The 21,647-nt window shown below is 43.4% G+C and overlaps 1 protein-coding gene across 11 annotated transcripts in view; it reads left to right on the top strand.

Moving 5' to 3' along the window:
- The first annotated feature begins 6,243 nt into the window (after positions 1–6,243).
- The window catches only part of METTL24 (methyltransferase like 24), a 124,134-nt gene continuing 108,730 nt past the window's right edge, over positions 6,244–21,647 (top strand). For 2 of the 11 annotated variants that reach the window (XM_070223655.1, XM_070223657.1), the window contains exon 1: positions 6,246–6,675. In XM_070223655.1, the coding sequence (XP_070079756.1) occupies positions 6,358–6,675 (318 nt within the window). In that variant the 5' untranslated portion in view covers positions 6,246–6,357. Of the gene's footprint in view, positions 6,676–21,647 lie in introns of all 11 variants that reach the window. The other 9 variants (XM_070223652.1, XM_070223656.1, XM_070223651.1 and 6 more) reach the window with 7 other exon arrangements.

Below are 21,647 nucleotides of genomic sequence, written 5' to 3'. Positions count from 1 at the left end.
TTTGGGGCCTCACCTCTGACAATCTCTGGAGGTGGGGCTTCTGAATCTGCATTTAAACAACTCCCCAGCTGATTCTTATGCACACTTAAGTTTGAGAGCCCCCGAATTGTGATCTGAAAATAATACAGTTCTTATGCTTCCCCTGGCGCTAGAGCAGTAATGTGATGAGAAAGCAAAGTGGCTTTTGACCTCAGGATTTTTAATATATTCACGAGCTAAATCGAAATGACAGAGCCCTGAGATTTGTGCCTTTGGGCATGCTGTGCTTCCCTTCATCCTGTCAGTTCCCTGGTGATCTTTTCTGACCTTAAAAGGTTTTTTTAAGCCCTTGACTTTGGCAAAGTTTCAACCAGGAATATTTTTGACTTCAAAGTGATCTATAGCTGGGAGATTATTTCTGGCATGTGTTATAATGATGAGTCGAAGCTGAGGGAGGGGGGGATGCTCCATAGGTGGTCCTATGAAACAGACAACGTTTTGATCATTCTTAATCTAAGCTGCTTTATTGTCATAGAATCCAGGAATGTCTCATCGTGGGAGTTAATGTCTGTAAATAAACCTATCTAACAATGCCTCAGATATGTTTTCAGAATCCAGGAAAGTGTGTGTGTGTGTGTGTGTGGCACTTTTTATGAACTTCCTGTCCAGACCTAAGGTTTACCTAAAAGCTACCAGCCACCATAATTTTCACCCTATGTACAGCTCTTCCCACACCTGCATCTTTTACCTTAATTCTTTTTTCCCAGTGGCTTGTGTGAAGCATTCTCTGATTCTTCCCAAGTTCCTCGAGGGGAAAAAAGGTGCCAGGTTGGAGAAATTACCCATGAGCCATCCAATACAGGTTGGAGTATGATTTTTTTTTTTTTTTTGGTTAAGATAGATAAGCAACCTGATCTGCTGGAAGAAATGTGCTAACTTGGGTCTGACTTCAGAGGGTTGGGTGTGATGTCTGTTGTTTCAGCAGTTCCAGAGACATGATTGACACCCTGCCCATGCAAGGCATTGCAGGGGATACAGAGATGAGTAAGACCTCATCCCTAAGCTTGAGAAACAACCCATTAGAGGAGGGACAAAGCAAGTCCACAAATGTTAGAGTAAGAGAAACACCAAGAATGGAGAACACAGTGTTAGGGGATTCAAAAGAGGCAGGAAAAGCTCCTGCTCTCTCCCCAGCAGGCCAGGGTATGAAGACATTCCCCAGGCATTTTCCATAAGACTAGCCCAGAGCCAGCTTTATTAGGTTGTGGACTAGGCAGTGGTGTGATTTTAGGCAGGGCTCCCAGCCCCAAATAGCAGTTCCAGTGTCTGTGATTCTATTGTAACTTTGTTCTCCTAGGTCTTGAAAGCTCTCCTCTTGGTAAGGTCTTCTTTTAACGCAGATACTTCTGATGGGGCCTTAAATCACATTGAGCTAGTATCTTAATATTTAGCTACATCCTTAAGTGGGCCCAGGGAACGAATTGACAGTCCAGTGAACACAATCCCGTCTAGGATGCGGCTTCAGATGAGCAGTGGAGGGGAAATCAAGTGTGGGTTCAAGTGTAGTGACAGAAGGGGTAGAAGGGAACTAAAAATAAACTGCTTGGTTCATCTGTCTGTCAGAGGCTGGCTCAAGCCATCCTTTGAGGGTTCCCACTGATAACAAAGGAGTATTTGATGAGCTTTAAATGGGATTAATAGAGCCTTTTTTGGTGGACTGAGAAATTAATACTAGCACTTTACATCGAAAGACCTACAATTTTGCCTTAACTTAGCAATTCTACTCTTAAGAATTTAACATGATGAAATAATTACAGATGCACACAGATTTGATTCATTCTTCACTCTCCAATTCAACAGTCATTTCTTGAGTATGTACTACATGCCAGAGACTGTTCTAGGAACTGGAATTACAGCAATAATCAAAGCAGACAGAGTCCCTGACCTCATGGAGCTTACATTCTAGTTGGGAGAGACAGACCATAAGCAAGTCATAGTACTACCAATCTCATGGGCAGTTTTCAGCCCACATTTTATTAGACCTCTCAGTCTCTTCCTTCTGGAAATAGTTTCTTCACTTATTTTTTTCTGGGACTCCACATTTTCTTACTTTCCTGCCCGTCTATCTTGGTATCCTTCGTTGGATCCTCATCTTCCTGACTTTAAATTGGTGGACCCCAGAGCTGAGCCTTCAAAAAGTTCTTCCCTCCTTCACTCAACAGCAATATGCTGATGATCCAAATTTATATTTCCAGCCTTTGCTGCTCCCCTGAATTCCAGTCTTTTAATTCCAATTGCCTACTTGACATCTCCACTTGGCTGGCTTCTCAAACTTAACATGACCACCAAAATCAAACTCTTGATTTTCCACTCCAAACTACTCTTACTTGAGTCTTTCCCTTCTCAGTTAACGGCAATTTCATTCTTCCAACTACTCAGGAAAAACCTTGGAATCATCTTTGACTTCTTTCTTTCTCTTGCAGTCCACATCTGATCTATCAGATTTAGCTACAAAGAATTCCATCACAGCGTTGTTTATAAAAAGAAAACTTGGAGATGATCTAATTGTTCAGCAGGGGAAGACTGGTTAAATCACAGGACATGTAGCCAATAAAAGCAATGTTGCAGGTTAATAGGTTACTGTATAATGAAAAATGTCAAACATACTCAATAGTAGAGAGCTCTGAACCCCACCACTCAGCTACAACAATTCTAAACTCATGACCATTCTTGCTTAATTGATACTGCTAGTTCTCTGCCTCCTCCCCCATGGGATTGTTTTTAAGCAAATCCCAGATATCATATTATTTAATATGCAAATTACATAACATATTATGTTACAAAAGCAGATTATAAAGAAATATGCTTTATGATTTCATTTTGTAAAATATATGTATGCATAGGAAAAAGTCTGACAGGACAGCTATCTCTGAATCATAATATATGAATGATTACTGATATCTTCTTTTGCTTGTGTATGTTTTCCACGATGAACATGTATTAAGTGGAGAAAAGATGTTGGGGGGTGGGAGAAGATGTTGATGCCAGACATTCTAGGTCTATTCTTTTTCTAAATTTGATTCCTTTAATTCAGGCTGGGTACTTCACATTGTGAAACAGAAATAACCACTTCGTGGAGGTGAGGATCATTGACTGTCAGCCTGTTTTCTCTTTGGACAGTCCGTAATTAAAAGTTGCCAATTAACGTCTATGGTTATAGCAGGGTTTCTCAACTTCAGCTCTATTGACATTTTGGGCTGGATAATTCTTTGTCGTGGAAAGCCATTGTTCCTATTGGAGGAGGTTTTGCAGCATCCCTGTTCTTTACCCATTAGATGCCAGGTAGCATACTCCGCCCACCCTCCCCTGTTGCAACAGCGAAAAACATCCAGAAATTACCAAATGTCCCCCTGTTTGCAAAATCGCAAAATTACCCTGTTTGAGAACCACTGCACTACAACATGTGTGCAAATTACGGTGCCTAGGAGATTAGCAGTAAAAATGTTCTCTTTCACTCATCTTGCTGGCTGAAACCTCAAGGAGAATGTAATTTGTGATCTGATGAAAGCTGCTTTTGTGGTTTACTGACCTGCACGTTTAATTAACCAACCTATGACTCAGCGGTTAATGATTATCTGCATTTTTGAAACATATCCAGAAACAACCCAGACAAGTTCAACTCTACGAGAAAAGCAAAGGTCGCGAATGAAAGATTGCTTGTCAGCTACCATAGTGATCAGTTAGATTTGCCTTGCCAGCCTACCAACTGACCCAGTTCACTATTTATTATCATGCACCACTCAGGGAAATATTGTGTGGAAGTTAAAAATGGGAGATTTCTTCCTAGAAAATTAACAATGCTACATATATATAAAGTTCCTTTTTATTAGTAATAAACACATAGAGTCAGTTACAGAACATAGAAGGGTATTTACATATTGCATTTTATTTGGATTTTTCCCCTCATAATGGAAACATTATTAGAGAACCATAGAAATGAGATAAGGGAAAATATGAGGTCATCTTAGCCATTCTCTTCAAGGGCTACACTGTTCTGTGTGCCCCCCCACCCCCAACATCCAGTCCAGAGTCTTACTAAATATTCCTATTTTAATAATATATGATATTCCTCATGTTTACCCCCTGGAGAGTAACTCAATAGATGAGCAGAGGACATAAGTCAGTGGTATCATAATCTTCCAAAGTTTACTTCTTTAGTTAGTGGCACTGTGTTGGTTGCATAGAAAATAAAACTTCTAGCAAAGTCTACATCAGACATCTGTGGTCCAGCTTGCTCAAGTACAACACAAATCATGTCTTAAATATCTTCACACAATTATACAACTTCATAGAGTGCATCTGTGGGATCTTGAGTCCTAATGATTTGTTTCCTGCAACTGCTGGGTATCCTAATTCTAGAGCACACTGTAGAAGATATTTATAAATCTCCTTCCACTTTCTCATGTTTACCAACTTTGGAATCAATGCTTAAAGTTTGTTTTTCATGAGAACATCCAGGATTTTCTTTAACGGTAAATAAGAAAAATAATTATAGTCACGTGCCACATAACGTATGGGGCAACAGCAGACCACGTATACGACGGTGGGCCCATAAGAGCGGTACCATACAGCCGAGGTGTGTGGTGGGCTGTACCATCCAGCTTTGTGTGAGTGCGCTCTGTGATGTTCACACAGTGATGAAATCGCCTAAGGACACATTTCTCAGAATGAATATTCGTTGCAAAGGGACACATGACTGTATTATTAACGAAGTACCTTCTGTTATTTCAGCTATTATGGGTCTATGGCACATGAGAAAACCAAGGCTCACATAGGTGACGCACTTTATCCAAAGTCTTACAGCTTCTGCAAGGCAGGATCCCGATTCAACACACAGTTCAAGTCTGACACTACAGCTCATGTTGTCTAAATAGTTACAGGATGTGAGATTTTTCTCTTAAGTGCTTGTGTTAGGAAAAATGTACTTGCTTGGACTCTTCAAAACAGCCCGTCTGCAACAGCCTGAGGGCTGTATCTAAGAAGAAAAGCAGAAGTCAGTCAGAAGAAAACACCGAGGAACGAGGACCCGGTGTGCCCAGGGAAGGGACTGGACTGGGTTGAGTTTTCTTACATGTAGACAAATAGCCCAAGTGCTTTGTATAGTGACAAAGAATAAATTGGACCTTTCTTAAGCCAGGGGGATCTTAGAGAGGAGGACTTGTTATGGAAAATTCTCGAAATTCAAGGGGGCTGACGGGGGGCTCCACATTTGGTCTCTGTTGTCCATGCTGCAGACCTTTAAGGGGAGAGGATAGGTCAGCACCAGCAGTCTCACACTGAAGCGTGGAAAATGCCAAGCGTAGAGCATGAAAAAAATGTGGCCACAGCTAAAGAAAACAAACCCAAACTCAAGCCCAACCTCAAACCCCCGCCCAAACCTCAAACGGGTTGTGGGAAAGAATTCTACTAACAATTGAAAAGGGAACAGCTAACTGGACTTCAGGCTGTGAGCGTTCAGCCTGATTAATTAAGGTCAAGGTGGTGATGGAAATACCAGCTGGGGAGCATTTTGCCGAGAGATAAATTTGTCCCTCTGTATCTCTGCAAGACAGCAGGGAGGTGTGTGTTTGGAGCTAAATTAATTTGATTTACATCACGCCATGGTAACTTCTGTTCCCTCTCCCCGCTGTCAGATGTCTTCTCCGGCTTTTTCCCCCTCCTCCTTCACCCCCACACGTTTCCCAACACGGAGAGAAAGCACGGATTGGCTTCGGGCAGAATTTAGAAATGGAATAACTCTCATTTGATTATTCTGCATTGAGTGCTAGTCTCTCCTCCCCTCCCCCTTCTTTCTTGAGGGAGAGAAGTTGTAAACCCGAGCACCAGGGCGATGCATTTTTCTATCGCGTTTAATGGCACAAACTGCTCGACAATCAGAACTTGTTCCTTGTAGCAAAATCTGGCAGCTCACCTCTTCTCCTCCTGTGTTTCTTCAACAATAATAATACGAGAAAATGATGTTACGGCCCAGCATCTCGTTAGCAATGCGCTTTTTCTGGCCTTGTAGATTTCATCTCCGCCGGGCTCGGGGACGCCGGGGTGGAGGGCGCTGCTCCGGGACCCCCGGGCTGGGGCTGAGCTCGGGTTCTGGCCCAAGCGAGCCGCCTGCACAACCGGGCCCCGGCCGGGCCCGCCGCCCCTCGCCCCATCCCGCGGCCGGGCGGGATAAGGTTACGCCGAGGCCTGCTTGGACGGGAGGAGGGAGGCGGGCCCGACGCGCGCCCCGGCCCACGGGGACTTCGCACAGCTGGCAGCTCGGCCCGGCGGGGCCGCCTCCCTGCTGCCGGCCGCTGAGCGCAGCCCCGGGCCGGCCCCGCCATGGCGCGGGAGAGGCCGCCCGCGAGGGGCTGCGGGGCCCTGCGCCGCTGTCTGCTCGGCGCCGCGCTGCTGCTCGGCCTGCGGCTCTGCGCGGAGCTGCGGCGCGCCGGGCCCCGGCCCCCGGCCCGCAGCGCCCCGCCGGGCACAGCCCCCCGGCCGCCCGAGCCGCACCTGCCGCCCGCGCCCGGCCCGCCGCGCGGCGCCAGCAGGAGGCGGGTGACCTACGTGCGCAGCGGGCGCCGAGCGCCGCCGGGGGGCCGTGGGAGCGGGCCCCCGGAGCCCGGCTGCTGCGCCCCGCGCGGGCCTCCCCGACGGAAGGTCAGTTGCAAACGGTGCAGTCTTGGGCCTCTGACCCGAATCCTCCTCCCCGACTGCGGCCACCCCGCTGGGGCTTTCCAACAGTCTTCTGCTTCTCTTCCCCCTGCCCTCTCTTGGGCGGCTCCACGGGACGCATCCTTCTGTGCCCAGATAAAATGAAGTGGGGCTGAGCAGAGTTCATTCAACATTAACCAGTATATGCTGAGGGTTCACTGTGTGCCAGGCCCCTTGCTCTGCGGGCATCCAGCAGTGGAGGGCAAAGCCCTGCTCCCACGGGGCTAATATATCTAGGGAGGGGACCATATGAGTGATGGGCAGGGAAAGGGAAGAGAAACGAGTGGTGGTTTTGCTTCTCTTCTCTTCTGTGCTTCTCCCAGTTTTCCCTCGAGGCCTGGACAAAGCTGGGCGGGTATCCACTGTGAATTGCTTTTCCGCTACCTTCGTCGCGGTGATTAAGACCCACTTTCCAGCCCCTTTCGGTTGCGTTCCATCGCAGACCTTGGCAGGGTGGCTGGGGGGCGCAGGGTGAGAAGTCGAGCCCCCAGCACCGCTTAATGGGAAGTTAACTGGAACTTCGAGGACTGAAGTAATCACCTGGGTTTGTCTTAAAACCCTCGACAGCGTTGCTCTTCCTAGCTCATTAACGTCTTGGCTCACCCCTCACTGAGTAGTCCCATTTTAACCTCTGATTGTTAAGCCTCTGGCCTCCTACCCTCCTTTTAGAGCTCAGTAATTTACTTGGTAGTTGGGAGAGAAAAGATTAAGAACTGCAGGCAGGAGCTTGCCTGGCTCTTATACCCCTCAACCCTAACCGCATCCTCTGGGGCAATTTATTTCTGTTGCCTGGCTTTTCTTTCTCCTTCTTGCCCACTACCCCACCTCTTGGGGATGGAGGAAAACTCTTCTTGGACTCTGCCGCTTTCTTTGGCTTCCCAGTTTTACCCTCCTTTGCAGTGTCATGCCCCAGCATTTCTTCCCCAGCTTTCCTTCCCTCTACTTTCTCTTTGAGCCTTGCTCTGTCTTTTCACACCACTGCCGTCCCTGTCTAGGCCATCAGGGTTATCTTCCTCAATAAACTCAAATAGTTTTTCCTATCTCTGAACCCTCACTTCCCATGTAAAGTCTTAATTGGCTCTCCCAGAAGAATGCGGCCACTTCCTTCTCCATGCTGCTGATGCACTTTCCAGAATATCCTGTCATGCATCCAACACGCTCTCACCAAGACCTTATCAGGTCCCAGATGCTGCGTCAGGTGCTGGGGGGCACAGGATCTGTGGGGGCGGCACTCAGCACAGGCCTCCAGTAATGTGACCCAGGCTGTAATTAAGGCCTTGAACTCTGCCTGGGGAGTGAGAAAGGCTAACTGAGAGGAGACATTTGACCTAGGATTTGATGTTGCTTAAGAGTTCAGGCTCTTTTGTCTCTCTACATGTCCTCAAATGCCGCCTCCTTGATACCCTCAACCCCACCCTGCACTTTTCCTTTCACATCCGCTCTCAGCCTCCGTTGTTTCTGTTGTCACCTGTCCAAGAATCACTCTTAAATGTTAGTCTCCACTATGGACAATAGTATTGATAACTGGAGCCTGTCCTACAAGTGGAAAGTTAGGAACGCCTAGACTCAGGGGTCACTGGAGGGGAAGTTCACATGCACCCCCTTGGGAGGCTGTTGCAGTGATTAGCGCTGGGGATGGTGGTGGCTTAGAGAGGGTGGCAGACGTGGAGGTGTGAGGAGTGGTCCGAGTCTGGATATATTTTGAAGGAAGATGAGTAGCTTTGTTGTTGTTTAGTTTTCTCTTTGGGAGGGAATGCCTGGAAATCAGGAGTTTGGTTTTCACCATGTTGAGTTTGAGATGTCCTTTAGACGTCCAGGTGGAAATGTCAAACATGAGTGTGGAGTTGGAGGAAACGTCCAGGCTGAAGATAGAGACGTGCGAGTTATCATTGTCCAAGTGGCAGGAAAGCCCTGAGACTGTAGGAGATCACTTGGGAGGGAGGGTGGCCGACAAAGACAAGAGAGCCGGGTTTCATTAAAACTGAATCAGAAAAAACAGAAGGAAATATCTGCGTAGAGTCTGGCAGGTTGTAAGCACTCAGTAACGGTAGCTTTGATTTTCACTGATCTGTCCCAAGTCTTTAGTGTCAGCCATTCCCCAGATGTAGTTTGTTATCACCCATTTCCATTTGGCTTATGTTGGTTCTTTTGCCTTCGAGGCCCCATCCTGCTTGCTTGTGATTCATGTGCTTTCCATCCTTGGACGTTCAGGTCAAGGATCATCGCCTGGAAACCTTCCCATATCAATCCTACTTAGTGCTGATTTTTCCCCAGTTTGGGGTGACAACAGAAATGCCTTCTGATTTGTGAGTTGCTTTGTACAAGTTGCGACCCGGTAATCTGTTTCAGATTGAATGCTTTTCCCCACAGTTGTTCTCGATGGAAAAGATTGCATTTCTCAAAGTGACCCCTGGTAAACGCTTACTCCTGAGACACCAATATGTAAAAAATATAAGAATCTTACTATTTCAGCTTATTATGTGTAATTCTAAATGTCTTTGGTTAAAAATATACAAGAAAGAAAGGAGTGAGTTTATTGCTATTTTTAAAATATTGTTTTTAGCCTCCTAAGGAAAAAATTTCCCTGGATTTCCTCCTCCCTAGCTATTAGTTATTTATTTACTTATTTTCAGGATGTGTAGTCTAACTTGCCCAAATTGCTAGATAGTGGGAATCTTGAATTTGTTTCATTTTCCCATTATTTCACAGCTGAATTAAAATGTTCCTCAAAACCGGAAAGACCAGTTATCTAGTCTGTTCTCCCACTTCTGGGAACAGAGCTCTATGCCCTTATCTCTCTGGGAACAAGCCTTGTTCCTTTTTAGCTTCCTATCAAGATATGGTGAAATATAAGCCAAACGCCTGGTTAAATAATTGATATAATTAAAGTTTGGAAGTTATGTGTTAAACTCCTTGGATCTTATTTTATTTAAATTTGTTTGTTGGGAATCATGGTAAACAATGTTATTTAGGTTCTTGAATACTTTGCCATAGGCACCTACCAGATTGGTGAAGGAGAGAAAGTTCCATTCTATTTTGAGGATGGCTTTCTGGGTGGATGGAAACCTGCATGAAATAATTGGGGTGCCGAGTGTTTCTTGTCAACGTGCTTCCTCTGCAGGTGTTAGAGGCACCAAAATTCAGCAATTATATTGCCACTTTAATCACAGCTTATGCTCCTCTTGAAGAAAATAATGTACTATAAAAAAGAGAAGTGTAGTCTTCATATGATTCTTTCCCCCTTTCTTCATCCCCTTCTTTCACTGAACCGTGCAGGAACTAGCTCTAAATGTTAAATCTTTCACATCAGGGATTCTAGTCTTAGAGCATGGTGAAATGAGGGCAGATGATATATGATGGATAAATACTGCCCTTTTTGATGAGGATTACCCTGGAACCCATACATTTTGGTACGTTACAGAGTCTTAAGGGTTCCATCAGAGCTTAGTCTCCAAATTCTGCATACTACACACGCATAAAAATATCACTGTAATTCTTTTCTTTACTCCTCTCTCTGTTTTCTGTTTCTTTCTGTTTTTTGTTTTTCTTAAACAGGCATTTACTATGTTTACATGGGTAAAATTCTTTTGGGGAGCATTAATAGAGGACTAAGATATGGTCTCCATGATTTGTGCTTCTTTATGTAGCCTTGGGTAGATGTTTCTCTTACAGGTGGGCAATCCACCTAAAAGACAGCAGCAAAATATTTGGCTCATTTGCACGGGAGAGGCACTCATACAGGAGCCAAGCTTCCTGAAGAACTTTCTTCTCTCTTATCGGAGATATTTTACTTGACATTTAATGTGTTGGATAGAAAAGTGACTTCTGAGTCATAGAGCCACAGAACCCAGCCATGTGCTGGCTTGGTTTGTTAATTACAGATCCTTTGGAACAATGTGTCAGGAAAAAAAAAAAAAAAGCTGTTTCCTCTCCTGAAAAACCATATGGCAAAATTTGGTCGTTCTTCATCACTTCTCATAGAACTCTTAGTTTTCTAGTTCTGTGATTGTCATCAGGAAGAAAGAGGAAAAATGGCATAGTATGCCCCTTGCTATATATCCAACTGCCTTAAAAGTCCTTATTCTTTACAAAATACTTGCAGGTCGGGTTGAATTGCTTGTAAAATATAGCCCAGCAGTCGTTTCCAGCTACTTAGGGTTTTGCTGGGTACCTACACTTCTGTCCGTCAGGGAACAACATTAATCAGCCCTCTCTCACTGTCCTCAGGAGGCAAAGCGTTTTCATTTTAAACAAAGTCCTGGAGGGTAATTGAATGTGCTCCAGCAATATGTGGGTGTGAAATAGCAGTTGCTTGGTTTCACAAAGAAAAGCAGGTTTTGATTAAAACTTTGATGTGCCTTAGATGAGGAATAGGCCTGTGTACTCCTTCCAAACCCCGCAGTCCTCAGAGAGCATTCTCTGGGCAAAAGAACCGCTGATGGAGCTCCATTGTTTTTCAACAGTCGGTGGTGGAGATTTTAGGTTTTTATGTGCAATTTGTCCAGTCCATTTTCTCCAAGGAAAAGAAACCCTTATCAGTTTTCTCGAATTGGATTTCCTTTTTAGTCTGTGGAGAGGATCAGAGCTGTGTGGTTAGACTGGAGACTGTTCAGGGTGGGGGCTATTTGAATTTTCCCATTTGTGCTATGACACCTTAGGAGTCCTTGTGCTTATAAGGAGTTTGGCTCTTTATTCTGTGATTCATAGAAAGTAACAGGAGCCTGATTCATTTACCACAAGACACACGCTAAGGCAGGAATCTACCGGCAGAGATAAGCTTCTTTTAAAAGCAGCCCTTGAGTTCTCTAGATATCTCACATTGGCCCCATTAATGGCTTATGCAGTTTTCTGCTAAAAGAGGGTGGGAAAATTTGCTGCCCAAGAAGCATTTTTATCCTGCTCAAATGACCGAAACAAAATTGAGTTTTATGAGCCTTACAGTCTAGGACCATATGTAATTTAAACTAATAGCAGGCTGGGTTGTTAGTTGATGGCTCAGGAAGTAAATTTGGCCCATGAAGAATTTTGTTTGAGCCACACAGTGTTTTAAGTATTTGGAACATAGATCTCTTTAGCTCGGGCATACAGTATCCAGTGGAGTCCAGCTCAGTACTTTCTCCCCTTATGTCACCTTTCTGATCTCTGAAGACATTTGAAGTTGCAACCTCTGAGCCAGGTGTCAAAATTAACAGTTGTTTTTCCTAAAACGTGACAAACAAGGTTAATGCTGCTAAGCTCCATGGCAGCATGGCACATAAATACCAGCTACACAGAAGCTTAGGATTCTTTAAAGCCATTCCCAGCAAAGAAAGATGAGCCATCTGAGGCTGGAGTTGGGTATTGTGGAGAGTAAGATTCCAGGGGAGCATACTTAGTTCATGTAATGTCCGTTTGGTTGTAAACAAGAGAGATGGACTCTGGCCTAGCTTAAGAAAGAAAAAACAAAACAAAAAAAGATTTAAAGAAGTTTATTGGGAAAACTTTGGATTTCTCGCTGAATTGGAGGAAGCCCATGTCACATGGAGGAGACAAGGCATAGGGCTACTCTGGAAATCCAGCTTTCGGAGCTTCTTGGCTTCTCCCTCAAGGGCTACCATTGCAAGACTTAGCTCCCTCAACTCCTGGGCTCAGCTTCTTAGATGTTCACCCTGAGTCGGCCGGCTCTAGCCACAGGCCACAGACATAGACCAAAGGCCCCTCTCCCCATCCCAGAAGCCGTTCTTAGAGAAAGGGGAACTTTGTCCAAGTTACCCCAAGAATTCAAGTCCTTGGCGGTCCTTAACTATCCAGTATAATTTTTGTGCAGTTTTGCCCTTAGGTTTTTGGGCAAATAAAAATAAATAAATAAAATAATATTGTATTCTATTATGTCAACTAGCCCATTTCAGGGATTTTGGACCTGAGCATAGGCTGGCATCTATGCCTCTGTGTGTATGTATTTCTCTATTGGTTAACTATTTCTCTCTCTAGATGTATTAGATATAACCTTATTTCCAAGTAGCATTTGGCAATAAGTTGGCACCTTGTGCATACTTCTGATTTTTTTTATTCAGTTTGGTATATGCCCACAGGACCTATGTATATGCAATATTTTTCTTTTTTTTTCTTTCAGAACTTTTTTTTTAAAGATTGGCCTTTGAGCTAATATCTGTTGCCAATCTTCTTTTCTTTTTTTTTCTTCTTCTTCTCCCCAAAGCTCACAGTACATAGTAGTGTATTCTTTGTAGGTCCTTCTGGTTGTGCTGTGTGGGACGCCGTCTCAGCATGGCCTGATGAGCGGTGCCACGTCCACGCCCAGGATCTGAATCGGCAAAACCCTGGGCTGCCGAAGCGGATCGCACGAACTTAACCACTCGGCCGTGGGGCCAGCCCCCGATTCTTTCCTTTTTTTTTCAAGTAAGAAGTTATTTGTGAGGACGTTTGGGAAAGAAGGTAAATATAATCAGTATTCAGCCCATGATCCCAATTAGGGTTCTCGAACCAAAGTCAGAGTCTTATGTTCTTTGTTTGATGTTTTTCTGTCAATGCAGTTACTTTGCAAAAAAAGATCTGAAAAATTCTTCAGAGCATCTGAATATTTACTGTTCCATTTGCAACTGGCGAGTCTGGGATTGTTTAATATATGGTTACTTCTTGATCAGGACTCTCTGGGTTGCAAGTGACAGAATCCAAGTGAAACTTGTAAGAACAGGCATTCATTGGAAGGGCACTCGGGTGAATGAAGGAGTAGCTTCAGAAACCAGGGGGCTCTGGGAACTTCTCTGTGGACTCAAAGGAGCATTGAAGAACTTCTTCATCCATATCACCCATCATCACAGATGTGGTGGGTATTTATCATGCTTTTTGACCACACCTTTGAATTTTCTTCCTCTGTTTGAGGAACTTCTACCTTTCTAAGAAAAAAGCTGAAAAATAATTTGCCTTGCACCTAAAGTGCGTTCGTGTGACCTAGGCTTTGCCACTCAGAGATACCTGCGTGAGAGTTTGAATTGTACCTTAGAGATTTGGAGAAGCAATTGGTACAAGGACTGTAGAGCGGCACATTAGCTAAGGTTCTAGCGGAGGCATCCCGTGCCCAGGATGGTGAAATGAGCCGTGTTGTCTGTGCCCAGCGGTGGAACAGTGCAGTCTACACTGGTCCACCTGGTGGTGTTCCTGCCCTTGAGATTCTGTCAGCTAATAAATCTTTAATCAATTCCTTTTCTACTTAACTAACCAGAGTGGTTTCTATTGTTTACAGCTAAGAACGCTGGCAGATCAATAAATTAGAACTGGCAGTTCAGAAGGTTACAACTGTAACTTTCCGCTTCAATTTTGCTTGGTGTATTTAATTCAGATTTTGGAACATGATGATCGGGGTCCAAGTGGACTGTGAGCTGAAGGATCTTTTCCTGACAAGATAATAACATTTGGCTTCAAATACTAAATTATACAAATCTGTTAACTTATCGCTAGAGACACCAAGCCCTTTTTCATGGCACCATTTGTCTGGGGTATAGGGCAGGAGGGGCCGGTTTGTGTTGTGATCACAAACAACCCTCAAATCTCAGGGCTCATGCTGACAAAGGTTTATGTCTTGTTCTGCTGTGTATCCACTGCTGTTTGGCAGGGGGCAGGGTGCTGCTCTGTGCTATCCTCATTGTCTCTCTGGACCCCAGGCTGGCAGCGCACCCACCACCTCGAATGTTGCCTGTCACCTTGGCAGAGGAGTGAGTGTTCTGCAGGGTCTTGCATGACGTTATTCAATGCCCTGGCTGGAAGCCACACACAGCACTCCTGCTCAATGGCCAGAGCTGGTTGCTGGACCCTACAGAACGCAGGAGGCCAGAGGCTGGCCATGTGCTCAGAAGTCAGACAGCTGGAAATGTTTGGTGAGCAACACTTACGGCCACCACAGTATGGTAACCCTTCAATCATCCGTATCTAAATGGGCATCATCTAGGTCATGGGTCACGTTTGCTGTTTTGAATGCCTAGATGAATATGCACATTCGACAGAATTGAATAAAGCAGGGGAAGCTTTTTTCTGGGGGCCTAGATCTAAAATGAAGCAGACATCCGAATTTAGCAGAACAGTGAAATTAAACAAGGCTCGATTTACGTCTCATAAACAGTGCTGTGGCGTGTCATGGGGTTTGTTAAATTCAATGATTCTCTCTGACATTGCTTATGTTAGATTCTTTGCACAGAGCAGTGATGGGATGATGGTCTGCAAGTCTTTTTTTCCTGGGGAAAAAAAAAAGCAAGTCATTTGAATAAATAAAGCCATGAGTGTAAATGAGCCAAAGGCCTCTGGTAAAATGAATCAGACTCCCATGTTTAAATCCATCTTCATGGTGATCGCTTACTCATTTTTAGTTGGAGCAAGTTGAAAGACTTCCAAACGTGTTTGCAGAATCTGGCTGCAAATCAGAGGCAATATTCATGTTGTATAGTGTTTGCTATTGTACACAATATGACAGCAAGTATTTTTAGTTTATTTTTCATCTACTTGGAGTGGAGCACAACAAATCGCTTAAAAATTCTAATTAGCAAAATACATGCCCATTGAGCACAGGGTGATGAGATCATATGTGGAGAGAGACTCTGTCGTTCCCCAGTTTGCAGGGAACAATATGGGAAAAGCCAGCGGAGGTAACACATGAGCTCCTTGGAGACCTCTTTACAAATGTCATGAGAATACTTCATCATGACGCATTATATACGCTGGGCTCATGTTTTTACACTTGAGGTCAGAAGTTTAAATTCTGCTTCTCTACTCACCGGATGCGGACAAGTGTTGTACCCTATCTGAACTTCAGTCTCCCCCTCTATAAAAAAGTAGTAGGACTTAACTCCCAGGGATGTTGTGAAAATTAATCAAAAGTGTGTCGGCGAAAACACCTGGCCTATGAGAAGAGTTTCCTAAATGAAGATCGTCTCTGTTCAACCTTGTGTTGCCGGCTGGGATGCTGGCCCCTGAGCATCAAAAAGGTCTAGGCATGTGCATCTGTGGGGTGCAAAGCCCAATATTCATTGGAAATTTAATATTTCTTTTATTTTTCTTGAAATTTAAAGCATATATAATATGCTTAGCCATCAAAGGTGCTGGAATATTTTTTTGAATCTTAAATAAAAGCTAGCAGTAAATTTTTGTTAGCATTTTTTATTATAAATTTATTCACCATATAACTCATTTATTATAAAATTGTTACGGCCTACCTGTTCACATCGATTTGTATTTCTTTTTTCCCTCAAAACTAATTACAAATATCTTTTACAACATGCTGTAAAATAATTTTGGTCCCTGTTAGGGTTGACTGTATAAATGTGTTTCTAAGCTTTCAAAATATGCTTTTTCCTCAAAAGAGTGTTTACAAAACTCCTGTTGACTTTGCCACTTACTATAACTCTGTTACTTCTTTAGTTCAGGGGAGGCCAGTGGTGTAATGGTGGGTCAAAAAGCTAATAGCTAAGTTGTTTTTTGGGTCTTGTTTTCCACATTTTAGTCAATTAAGTGTGTATTATTATACTTGGTACTTTATATGCATTTTAAAGATAAACTCAGTTTAATCAACACAATAAACAAAATCTAAGTACTGACCCTGGACATGGTATTAAGGAGGCCTTAAGGCTTTCAGGAAGCTTACAATTTAAGAGACGGGTGGGAAGGGTCGCTGTGCTAGAGGAGTTGCATATATTCTTTCATTTAATTCTCACAACAAACCTGTGAGGCAGGATTGTCTTCATTTGACAGATAAGGAAGCCAAGGCTCAGAGACATTAATCCGTTTGGGTAAGCCATAGCTGTAAGGAATGGAATGAAGGTTTAAACTCAAAATCCATGACTTTCCAATTTGCCCACTGAGATGGGCAGCTAACAACCCTTTTTCACATAAAGTAGATTACTTACGGAGATATTTGCGAGCTAAAGATAAAAATCCTCTTGGAAACAAAAGACACCACAAAGTTGAAAGACAAGTCATAGCCTGGGAGAGGATATTTGCAATGCGTATCATCAATAAAGGATTAATATCCAAAATTTTAAAAGGACACCAACGAAACAATAAGAAAAGACAGACAACCCAACAGAAAAATAAACAGGGAATTCACCAGGAATTAACAGAAGAAGAAACCTGAAAGACCAAATATATATATGTATGGCGAGAGAGAGAGCGTGCAGAGAGATGATCAGTCCTACCAAGGAGCGGGTAGGCACATCAAACACAATGGGATTTAATTTCACCCCATCATATTGGGAAAAATACCACCTTTTTGCATTTGGATTGATAAGAATGCTGAGAAAAAGGAACTCCTGACTGAACTGCTTCATCCAAAGTATCTCCCTGTCCCAGTCGCCTTTCTAACACCTTCTCTTATTTTCTCCGTGGCACTCCCACTCTCTGAGCTTCTTTTCTTTCTTTAACTCTTTTTGCAGTTTCACCCCCTATGCAGGTAGGGAGTTCATCTGTCCTGCTCCCCACTGTATCCCCAGTGACCATGATAGCACCAGCACATAGTAGGTGCTCAGTAAATACTGGCTGGAAAAGTGGATATTTCAATCACTGGGGTACTTGACCGTTGTGTTTGACGAACATCTGAATCTTTGAAGAGCTACTTGCAAGTCCATTCCTGGCCTCCAATTTCTGAATCAGGGTTTTCCGCTACAGGCTCTTGGAACAGAGCACCCAGCATTGACTTTGCTTCAGACAATGGTGACTACACTGCAGAGGTTGTGAGCCACATCTGGCCCGTACCTGTTTTTGTATGGTGATGACAGTGGTTTTCATAGATGAACACTTGCAGTTGATTTCATGTTAGGAAACACTAACTTTGAACACCAGTGAAGAAAAATGCTTCATTTTGCTCCTCCAAAGTTCCATTCTTCTCATTGGTAGATCTATAGTACAAAAAATTGTGCACAATAATTATTATATTTTGAATTTCATCAACGAAAATGTTGTGGAAATTTGTCTTCTCTCTCTTATAAGTACCTACTTATATCTTTGATTTTCTTCCTGGCTCACAAACATCATGCGAAGTGGCCATGCCAGTTGGCTATCCATCTGGCTCTTTACAGAAAACCTTTGTCAACCCCTGCTGTGGAAGTGGCTTCAAGGCCACTTAACTGTGACTTTTCCAGGTGGAGGTGGACACAATCAAATCCACAAGACTCTTGTGGTAGAGTTTTCCTGCAGCTTAAGAAGAATAGTCCTAGACTTCCAACAGGGACACAGAAAATGATTGGGTCCTCTCTAACCATTCATGGAGATGTCATCATAAAGCCTTCAAGGTCTTTGTTTTGAGGCCATTGCCACAGAATGAATGCTAAAGTGGTTTAAATCTTGGTGTTTGCTTACTACTGCCTGTTACTCACCTTTTCTAACACGTGTGCAGTAATGCACTGCATAACACCGTTTTGGTCAACGATGGGCTGCATATACAATGGTGGTCTCAAAAGATTAGTACCATATAGCCTAGGTGTGTAGTAGGCTATACCATCTAGGCTTGTGTAAGTGCACTCTATCACGTTCAAACAATGACGAAATGGCCTAATGATGCATTTCTCAGAATGTGTCCCCGTAGTTAAGTGACGCACAACTGTATCAGATTGTTGGGCAGATTATATTATGACAGTCAGATGACCCCATCTTTTCCAGCGTCTGGGGTCACCCTTTCCCTTAATACTTAAGTTGAAATGTCTTGAGCCATGTGCTATGAGAGGTCCGGTACCTTTCCTCCCCTCAAATATTCTGACAATGTCCAGGGCTTCCGTTTTCTGGTCACTCTCTGTGAATTCCTCCTCCTGGCTCAGAGTTTCACCTCTGGCCACTGCTTTCTCCTCTCTGCCCTGCATTGCCTGCTTCTTTTATCTCCCAGAGTGACACCAACACAGGCCTTACTGAAGGTGTTAGGGTAATAGAGGCAGATATCAATGCAATTCAAAACAGAAATCAACTTAAAATTGATTACTTAAAGTTTTCTTGCCCTTTGGGGTTTTCTTACTGGCTGTATTTTCTTCTTAGACTCTTGCCTTCTCTTCTCTACCCATCAATCCCTTTCTTCCATTTTCAAGCCTTCAAACCCCCACTGCCCACCCGCTCTCTTGAGCTTACATCCAGCAAATCCCAAATACATGTCATTTTCTTGCTCAGGCAATTTGGCTTCCTCTGTTCGCCTCTCTCCTTCCAGGTCTGGCCTGGAGATGAGTTATGACGCTGTGACAGGAAGGCACGATTGGCTGCAATCAGTGTTTATTTTCAAAAGTCACGTTTCCCTCATCCTCTCCACTGTTGGACAATACATGTAATGTGCTCAGCACGGGGCCTCGGGGATAGTAAACACTCATTACGTGTTCGTTGTTCTTGTTATGAGGAGGATCGTGCCACCTTAGGTCCAGTGCTGGTCCCTCATCCTAGCTATGGTTCCTGCTGTCTTATGGTGTAGGGGAAATACATTATTACAGCATTTTGGGAGCAGCAATATATTGCTTCATGCAGAATCCCTTTTTCCTTCATACATGTCTTCATTTCCTCCTTTGACTTTTGAGATCCCTGGGGAGCTATATTTCCTTCTGTCTGCCATGGAAATGTGTTCACACAGAGGGTGCTGACATGAACAGTAGGATTCAAGCTGCCTGGAGGGGGCCAGCCCCATGGCCGAGTGGTTAAGTTCACACGCTCTGCGTTGGAAGCCTAGGGTTTCGCCAGTTTGGATCCTGGGCGCAGACATGGCACTGCTCATCAAGCCATGCTGAGGTGGCATGCCACATGCCACAACTAGAAAGACCCACAACTAAAATATACAACTATGTACTGGGGGGCTTTGAGGAGAAGAAGAAGAAAAGGAAGAAAAAAAAAAAGAAGATTGGCAACAGATGTTAGCTCAGGTGCCAATCTTAAAAAAAAAAAAAAAAGAGTGCCTGGAAATGACCCAGCGATTGTACTTCTAGGTATATACCCAAGAGAATTGAAAACATATGTTCATACAAAACTTGTATATGAATGTTTATACCAGCGCTATTCATAACAGCCAGAAGTTGGAAACAACCCAAATGTGCATCGACTGATGAATGGAGACACAAAATGTGGTGTATGCATATGATGGAATATTATTCAGCTATAAAAAAGAATGAAGTCTGATACATGCTAACGTGAATGAACCTTGAAAACATGCTAAGTGAAAGAAAACAGTCACAAAATGTGATATATTGCATCAATCCGTTTTAATGAAATAAACAGAAGAGGCAAATCTATAGAGACAGGAAGGAGATTAGTGGTTTCCAGGGCCTGGGGAGAGGGGAGAATGGGAAGTGAGCACTACTGGGAATGGAGTTTCTTTTTGAAGTGATGAAAATACTTTGGAATTAAATAAGAGTGATGGTTGCACAATCTATGTATAAATAAAAAGCCACTCAATTGTTCACTTTAAAATGGTAACTTTTCTAGTATGTGAATTATATCTCAGTTAAAAAAAATTCCTGGAAGCCCATGGAATGAATGACAGGTGTCAAACTATAGGCTTTACTCTGTTCAGATAAGACAAATTAACTGTGAGAGAGCCCTGGGATCCCCCCGATGGTGCTGGAAAATGGGCATGGGCATGTCCAGCATAAGAGTGGAGGCCGTGTGTGTGCTTCTCTAGAAAGCCCTTGGCTTGGCCTCTCAGGAGTGGTCCCCTGGCTACTGGTCAGACATGCAACGCTGCATTAGGAACCCAGGAGCTTGCTGTTTGCCAGACACGGGAGAACTCCAAGCTGCAATCACTGGGAGCTTGCTGGCCTCCTAGGGCATCAGCTTGTAGCATAAAGCACTGACACAGAGCTCCAAGGGTTTGTGAAAAGATGTGGCCAAGCACCTGTCAGCCCATTGCACCTCTTATAAGAGTGAGTTTTTCTTCTGCTTAGGACTTCAGCTACCTTGGTTCATCTTTTTGCCTTCATTCTCATTCGCATGACCTTTGTCACCTCATTCCTAATGACTTGTGTGGAGGGAGCATCCTATACATTTTGGAGGGCATTCGTGTTAAAGGGAACAGTAATTATAACCAATACCTTGCTTTTATACAACTCTTCCCAGTGTACAAAGGCTTCCTCTGTTGTTATCCCAAGTGGTTCTTATAATAGCCTTATGAGTGAATTGGATGTTATTTCCATTCCACCAAGAGAGAATCTATTAAATAACTGGTTCAAGGTAAATAAAGATTATAACCCAGGTCGGCTGAGGTCGTATTTCGTATTGTTTCTATTCTATACTATGGCCATCTCCATGCTGAAATCTAGATCTCAGGAAAATATGCTGATTACTATAGATTTTAGGTTTGCTATTAAGGCATCTTAGATATTTTCCAGGTCAACTAATACATTTAAAGCTTAATTTTAGCTATTTTGTCAAGTTGGAATTTCAAGCATGCCTTACATTGCTTAAGAACAAATTTGAACTGATTATATAATTATGATAGAGAATGTTCTTTTGAATAGTGAATATTCATTTTGTACAGAAATAGTAAAAAATGGCTTATTTAGCTAATGTGCACTTAGAGGACATTCACCTCAATCAGATAGCTACATCAGTTTTGAAATCGAAGTGCTTGAATTTATTTGGATACCCTGGATACAGAGAACTGTTTTGGAAAATCTGAATGCCTGGGCCTTACTCCTGCACAAGGCATGTTCTTATTTATAAAACCAAACCACCAGCACAGATTGGAGCCTGTTTAACACATACAGCATTGTATCCTTCCTTGTAATGGTGACGTGTTGAGACAAGGAACAGGAAAAAAAAATACTATATAATTTGTTATTTTAAAAATATAGGCAAACCAGGATGCTGATAATTAAAATAAAGGCCTGTATGTTTGGTCAAGTCATTAACTTAATAGGAAAAACAGATCAAAAGTACTTGTAAGGTTTCTTTTAAAAAAATGTTTTGGGGCTGGCCCC

This window comes from Equus caballus, chromosome 10 (assembly GCF_041296265.1).
Source record: "Equus caballus isolate H_3958 breed thoroughbred chromosome 10, TB-T2T, whole genome shotgun sequence".
NCBI classification, from domain to species: domain Eukaryota; kingdom Metazoa; phylum Chordata; class Mammalia; order Perissodactyla; family Equidae; genus Equus; species Equus caballus.
The sequence above is the reverse complement of the archived record's forward strand: the minus strand, read 5'-3'. Positions and strand labels throughout refer to the sequence as shown.